Source organism: Echinops telfairi, unplaced genomic scaffold (genome assembly GCF_000313985.2).
Source record: "Echinops telfairi isolate 266 unplaced genomic scaffold, ASM31398v2 ScPeMD7_8;HRSCAF=38, whole genome shotgun sequence".
Lineage (NCBI taxonomy): Eukaryota > Metazoa > Chordata > Mammalia > Afrosoricida > Tenrecidae > Echinops > Echinops telfairi.
In genome coordinates this window covers 1,430,751-1,438,522 of record NW_022103905.1, presented here as the reverse complement: position 1 = coordinate 1,438,522, position 7,772 = coordinate 1,430,751, and the positions used below count along the sequence as shown (strand labels likewise).

Here is a 7,772-nt window from a genome sequence, read left to right as displayed (position 1 = left end):
CCACGTGTCTGCTGAGGTTGGGAGTTTATGAAACCACGGCGACCGTAATCCGATCGCCTCTGGAAGTGTGCCATGAAACGATGGGTCATCACATCAGACCCAGAGGGTCAGCAGAAGTGGGGGGGTCTCATGTAGTAGTTCCTGAAGTTCAGAATCCCTGTATCCTTTCTGGTCCTCAGAAAAGCCAAGAACTGAAGGGGTCCCTTGGAAAGGAGATGGGCGCAGAGGGTGCTCCCAAGGCCCTCTGTATCCTCTAAAACAGGAAATGCAGACTGAATGATAGTGGCCCACCAGCTTAAGGGAACAAGGGTGGAGCCTATGGAGACACTAAGCACAGCTAAGGTTAACAGGCAGAGAGAGGGGGCTCGTAAAGGATGGTCTTTTTTCTTTTCTTTAAACCCCTAAGGACCAATAATGAGAGTAGAGATACCAGGAGGGAAAGGGGAAGGTGTGGGGGAGAAAGGGGGAACTGATCACAAGGATCTACATATAACCCCCTCCCTGGGGGACGGACAACAGAAAAATGGGTGAAGGGAGACCGGTCAGTGTAAGACATGACAAAATAATTTATACATTATCAAGGTTCATGAGGGAGGGAGGGCCGGGGAGGGATACCAAAGGCTCAAGTAGATAGAAAATGTTTTGAAAATGATGATGCAACATATGTATAAATGTGTTTGATACAATAGATGGATGGTAAGAAGAGCCCCCAATAAAATGATTTTAAAAAGAAAAAAGGAAAAAAATGCTTTGATCAAATTGAATTATGGACTGTTATAATATCTGTAAGTGCTCCCAATAAAATTATTAATAATAAAAAAGTGGCATTCCTTCCCAGCATGTTTGCCAGTTCAAAGAAATACTCGTTAGGTCAAAGGGATCCATCTGGTGATTAGATGCCAAAATGAGTGGACACACAGGTTTTTGGATTGGGAGAGGCTGCTTGGTACCCTCAGAGCATCCACCTTTGATGACCTGAGAATTTTTCAGTGTTGGAGATAGAAGAGCCCAAGAACTGAGCCTCTCCATCTATCCATCCACCCACCAAACCACCTACCCACTCACCCATCCATCCATCTGTCCATCCATCCATCATCCATCCAACCATCTCTGAAGGATGGTCTTAAGATGCTGGTGGATGTGCCGGGTCTGGGGGAATCTAAGGGTGGGACTTCTGGTGACTGTGAGTGAAGAGAGTGAGACCCATAGAAGGAATCACTGAGTCATAAAAAGGATGGCTCTTCCTCTCCCAGGAACAGAACTGTCAGACTGCCCTTGGGTGGTGCAAATGGTTACTGCACTCAGCTACTAACCCCTGTGAACTTCTACACAGATGGCTCCACTGAGATCCGACCTATCCAGTTTCTCAGAGGCCTTCTGCTTCAGACTGTGACCCATATTGATTATTACTAAATTTCACTTCTGTGGTATCCTTTTAGAAACCTAGCCTAGGGCCTGCTTTGATCTGGGTCCCAGGGGAGAGACGATCGGGTATAGGATAGGGACTGGGGTTAGGCCACGCTGATCTGGGCAGAGATCTCAGTTTGGCTCCTCTTGTTCATCCCCCTTTCTCTCCCTCAGTCCTGGATGCCTGTGAGCTGGTCCCAGTCAGAGCCGTAAAGGAGGGGATGCTAGACTTAACTCCCGGAGTAGCTGACCTTTTTGCTGCAGTAAATGCCACTTGTGTGGTCTGGAAGTGCTATGAGGACGGGACACTGGAGCTGACGAACTCCAACACCAAGTATGTTGGCAACAACATCAGCACCAAGGGTGTGGGCAGTGACCGCTGTGAGGACATCACTCAGAACTACAAGTATCCTGAAGGTACCGGACAGGGAAAGGCGCCAGGTTTCCTAGTGTGTGAAACTGCAAAAGAGGGAAGGAGTGGGCCAGACAGAGCCAGGCCAGGCAGTCCCAGTCCCAGCCCTTTCCCCCTCGTATAAGTCAGGGGTTCTCAGGCTTGGAACTGCTGATATTTGGGGCCAGTTCTATCTATCTATCTATCTACTTATCTGTCTGTCAGTCTTTCTTTTGTGGTGGGGTCTGACTTACACACTGTAGGATGTTTAGCCTTGGTCTACCCTTCCCTCAAGTTGTAATAACTGCTCTCAATTAAAAAGCACTGCCATAAAACAATACCTGATACCAAGCTTAGGAGTGGTTAGTGGTGGCTCCATGGTAGAACTCCTGCCTTCCATGCAAGACCAGATTTGATTGATTTTCAGTCAATGGACCTCCGGGACAGCCACCACCTGACTGTCAGTGGAGGTTTACATGTTGCTGTGATATTAACCAGGAGCCCTGGTGGCATAAGGAAGCCTGGTGGTATGGTGGTTGCCCGTTGGTCTGCTAACTACAAGGTCAGCTGTTTAAAACCATCAGTGGCTCTGCGGGAAAATGATGGGGTCTTCTCCCATAAAGACTTACAGTCTCTGGAAGACATAGGGGCAGGGCTACCCTGACCTAATAGGGTCACTATGAGTCAGCATTGACTGAATGGCAGTGCATTTGTTTTGGTTTTTGAATGATATTCACCACTGAAAATCCTATGGGTTGCACTGTTCCAATACTTAACCAATCATGGACTGGCACAGAACTGGGCAGCATTTTGTTCCATTGTGCATGGGGGTCCCCTGAATTGATGACTGGTAGATAGCTTTTGACAGCACAGCAACAATCCCAAGCAAAAAGACTTAAGATGTGCATTCTCTCTCTGCCCCCTCTCGGCTTATGTCTCCCAACCTGTTCCTCCAAATCAGTGAATGGAACCATTGTCCATCCACTTCCCCAAGACTTGCACTAACCTGGAGTCTTCGCTACTCTCACCAACACCTCCTCACCTCCTTCTCTATTGCAGAGTTAATCCAGGACTTATCACCTCCAGTTTTCATCTGGCAACAACCTCCTAACCAGTCCCCAGGCCTCCAGTTTCTCCATCATGTTCTCTTCCCAATTCCCAGAATTTCCAGGATGAGCTTTTAAAGACCTAGATGTGGTTCTCTTTCTCCCCAGTTGCAGAATATTTCATAGCCTGAATTGCCCAAAGGGAAAAGAATTCAAACTCCTTCACAGAGGAAGAGTCACTGGAAAACCATCCTCAGAGAATGTTGTTTTGTCCAAAATTTGCTTATTCGTTGATCAAGGGACAAATCCACTGGCACTTTAAGACCTCGGCTATCGAATAGCTTGGAAGAAACATACTGTATCTGTGGTAGAGATGCCCAGCACAGACTTTTGGACAAAATAATAGCCTTAGAGCAGCAGTTTTCAATCTGTGGGTTGCGACCCCTTTGGGGGTCGAATGACCCTTTTACAGGGGTCACCCGATTCATAACAGTAGCAAAATTACAGTGATGAAGTAGCAATGAAAATAATTTTATGGTTGGGGAGGTCACCACAACACGAGGAACTGTAGGAAAGGGTCGCCATGAGGAAGGTTGAGAACCACTGGCTTAGAGGTTTGCAAAGCCCAGGTGACTTTGGCATTTGAACAGAAATGACTCCATGGATTTTAATCATGGGCTTGTATTAGAAGGATTATACCTGCTAAGAAGCCCTAGTGGTATAATGGGTTAAGTATAGGGCTGCTGATTGAAAGGCTAGCAATTCTAAGCCCACCAGCTGCTCCAAGGGAGAAGTATGAGGCTATTTCCAGTCTAGATAACCCTACAGAGCCATTTTACTGTGTCCTATAGCGTTGCTCTGGGTCAGAATTGATTTAACAGCACTGGGTGGGTTATACCTGCTAGGGAAGGCCCCCAGTAGCACTGTGGTTAAGTGTTTGGCTGCTGATGAAAAGGTAGGCAGGTTAAACCCACCCACCTGCTCTGCAGAAGAAAGGCCTGTTGATTTGCTCTCCTAGGAAAACCCTCTCAGGCCTCTCCACTCAAGTCTCATGGGGTTTCTAGAGCTGGAATCAACTCACCGCCATCCAACCACACATATACTAGGTAAGAGACTTGCTGTATTCCTTCCATTCTTTAGGATCACTTGAAGAACAGTTGGTGCTGGAGAGAGTCCAGAGAGAGAGGATGGAACATGGGAAAGACAACCGTATCCATCCTCCCAGTGTTGAGACTTTAGATCCTTTGTACCTGTTCTTGGACGCACCCAGCTCCTTGCCCCTGAGAGGGGATGCCCGGTTCTCTGTGACCCTCGTGAACCCCAGCGACCAGGAGAAGGAAGTGCAGCTGACAATTGGGGTCCAGGCGGTGTACTACAATGGCGTCCTTGCAGCCGAGCTCTGGAGGGAGAAGCTTCCCCTCACACTCAGCGCCAACTTGGGTAAAACTCTCTTGCTTCCCACCCCCCCGCACACACACCCCAGGCTGCCCCCTGTGGTCTCCCAAGAGAGCTCTATTCATGACATATGCACGTCTGCCTTCTCTCTCTCCGTGTATGTGTGTGTCTAAGTCTGCCATTTAAGATGTACTTATTGGGCTTGACACAGAAAAAGGAAACAGAGTTCACACGGGAGTCAGGTAAGGAAGCAGAGCCCAATGAAGTAAGTGCTTGGTGAGGTGAACAGAGTGTGATGGCTGGTGAACATCAGTTCCAGGGTGGCCCAGGCTTCCCCCAGGGACTCAGTCCTGCTGAGTCCAGAAGAGTGAGTAGGTGAATGGCAGAAATATCATAGGCACTCCAGGCAGCAGAAACATCCCCCTGTTCCCCGAGTTTCTTATTTACCAGGTCTGGAATGAGGTCCAGGCACTATAGGTGGTGTGTGTTGTATTGTCGTTCTGTAGATTAAGCTAGGGATGGGATTCCCTGGGCTCCGGTGGCTGCTCCAGATTTAACAGCACATTATCATTATCTGAGGAAGTTCAAACCCCAGGGCTGCAACCCGGAACAATAAAATAAGAAACCCTACAGGCACCCCAAGGCATCAGAAAGCCTAAGACTCCTCAGATGATTCCATTATGCAGGAAAATTTGAGAATCTGTGGACTAGAGCTTTCTTTTTTTTTTTTAATCATTTTATTAGGGGCTCATACAACTCTTATCACAATCCATACATACATCAATTGTGTCAAGCACATTTGTACATTAATTGCCCTCAGCATTCTCAAAACATTTGCTCTCCACCTAAGGCCCTGGCATCAGCTCCTCATTTTTCCCCTCCCTCCCCAATCCCCTCTCCCTCATGAACCCTTGATAATTTATAAATTATTATTTTGTCATATCTTCCCCTGTCCGACATCTCCCTTCACCCACTTTTCTGTTGTCCATCCCCAAGGGAGGAGGTTATATGTAGATCCTTGTGATCGGTTCCCCCTTTCCAACCCACCCTCCCTCCACCCTCCCAGTATCACCACTCACACTACTGGTCCTGAAGGGATCATCCGCCCTGGATTCCTTGCATTTCCAGGTCCTATCTGTACCAGTGTACATCCTCTGGTCTAGCCAGATTTGTAATGTAGAATTGGGATCATGATAGTGGTGGGGAAGGAAGCATTTACGAACTAGAGGAAAGTTGTGTTTCATCGTTACTGTAAGGGGATGTCCAGTGGCCTACAAATGGGCTTTGGGTCTCCACTCCATATTCCCCTCCTCATTCACAATGATATGATTTTTTTGTTCTGATGATGCCTGATACCTAATCCCTTCGACACCTCATGATCGCACAGGCTGATGTGCTTCTTCCATGTGGGCTTTGTTGCTTCTGAGATAGATGGCCGCTTGTTTACCTTCAAGCCTTTAAGACCCCAGACACTGTATCTTTTGATAGCCGGGCACCATCAGCTTTCTTCACCACATTTGCTTATTCACCCGCTCTGTCTTCAGCGATTGTGTTGGGAAGGTGAGCATCATAGAATGCCAGTTTAATAGAACAAAGTATTCTTGCATTGAGGATGAACAATCTGGAGGAGAAAACAATGGGATTAACAGTTCCGGGGGAACATGGGAGAGAGCGAGATGGGGGGAAAGGTAGTGGTGTTAACAAACCCAGGGACAAGGGAACAACAAGTGATCCAAATAGGTGGTGAGGAGGGTGTAGGAGGCCTGGTAGAGCGTGATCAAGGGTAATGTAACCAAGAGGAATTACTGAAACCCAAATGAAGACTGAGCATGATAGTGGGACAAGAGGAAAGTCAAAGGATATAGAGGAAAGAGCTTGGAGGCAAAGGGCATTTACAGAGGTCTAAATAAAGGCATGTACATATGTAAATATATTTATATCTGAGGATATGAAAATAGATCTATGTGCATATACTAATAAGTTTAGTATTAAGGTAGCAGAAGGACATTGGGCCTCCACTCAAGGACTGGAACTTTCTAACAGTGTTGCAAGGCCGCCTACTCAGTCGACTCTTGACCGTTGATTTCTTTCCAATGATGGGAGGAGTGAGTGGGGTTTGTGGTAGACAGCCGTCAGAACACGTCTTGTTACCCAGTGCTACTGCCACAATGGAAACACTACACATGTGTGGCTTTAACAAACAAATTTATGTTCTCAGTTTAGAAAACCCAGTTAGTCAGTCAACTCCAGCTCATAAGACAGAGTAGAAGGGCCCCCTTTGAGCTCCTGAGGCTGTACCTATTTACAGGCGGTTAAAAATATCTTCTTTCTCCCTCAAAGTGAATGGTGGATTCAGATTGTTGACCTTGCAGCTAGCAGCTCAGTATGTACCCCTCTATGCCTCCCAGGCTCCTTTTCTCATAGTTAGAAATCAGAATCCAGGCCGCTGGCCCCGGAGGAAGGTACTTTCTCTCTGTCCACACTTCGGGAAGGCCTTTGTCTCTTTTCAGGCTCCTGGGTGGCCAGGTGGCATGTATCTTGGTGCATTTGCTTGCTCAATCTGCTCTTTAATTTTTCAAGAGAGATTGATGGAAGGCCACACCCTATACTAATTCTCCTGTGACTGCCTCATTAACATGGCAAAGAAAGCCCCTTCCCAAATAGGGTTGTAACCAAAAGTGATTCTGTGTGCCATCAACTTGATTTCCACTACGGTGGCCCTTCAGAACTGCCCCCTAGCATTTCCTAGCTGTCGCCTTCACAGGAGCAGACCACCTGGGCTTTTCGCCAATGGAGCCGCGTGTGGGTTCAGACGGCTGACCTTCTGGAAGGCAGCTCAGAGTTTACCCCTTAAGCTACCAGGGTTCCTAACAACAGGTATAAGGGCTAGGTAGGACTTTTGAGGGACACCATTCAATGTGTTATGTAAAGTCTTATATATCATGCTAAGGAGTTTGAGTTTTGTATCAAGATAAGTAGTTTGAGTTTTGTTGTCCGGGCAGTGGTGAAAAGATTTTAAGCAGGTGAGTCGATTTGATTAGAAATTCATTTTACAGTGAACTTTTGGTAGAATGGGCCAAAAGGGGTCCTAATGAGAAAGCTTTGCTGCACATTAAATTGCCTGGGGAACCAGAAGAAGACTGTGGGGCCTTACCCCCAGAGTAGGATATAATTGATGCAGGGGGCAGCCTGGCAGTGGAATTGTTTGATAAGGCTCTAATAGCAGTCTAACTAACGTGCATTCATTCAATTGTGGTTGAGAACCACTGAGTAAGAAAAACGAGAGGGCCGATGAAGGGTTTTGTAATTCAAGTCAAGAGATGAATACCAAGCTAACCAGCAGTATTTGGAATTAAGACTTTAAGGAGGTGGACTGAATGGAATAGTGAACGTGCGCGTGCGTGTGCGTGTGCGTGTGCGTGTGTCTGGGAGTAAATGCACACCTAGTTTGTGTGTGTGTGTGTGTGTGTGTGTGTGTGTCTGGGAGTGAATGCACACCCAGTTTGTGTGTGTGTGTGTGTGTGTGTCTGGGA

At 47.1% G+C, this 7,772-nt stretch overlaps 1 protein-coding gene across 1 annotated transcript in view; it reads left to right on the top strand.

Annotated features, from left to right (window-relative positions):
• Nucleotides 1-7,772, top strand: part of EPB42 (erythrocyte membrane protein band 4.2) — a 32,291-nt gene that overhangs the window by 17,144 nt on the left and 7,375 nt on the right. The window contains exons 9-10 of the mRNA XM_004709476.2: nucleotides 1,582-1,824; nucleotides 3,985-4,284. Coding sequence (XP_004709533.1) covers nucleotides 1,582-1,824; nucleotides 3,985-4,284 — 543 coding nt within the window. The remainder of the gene's footprint in view (nucleotides 1-1,581; nucleotides 1,825-3,984; nucleotides 4,285-7,772) is intronic.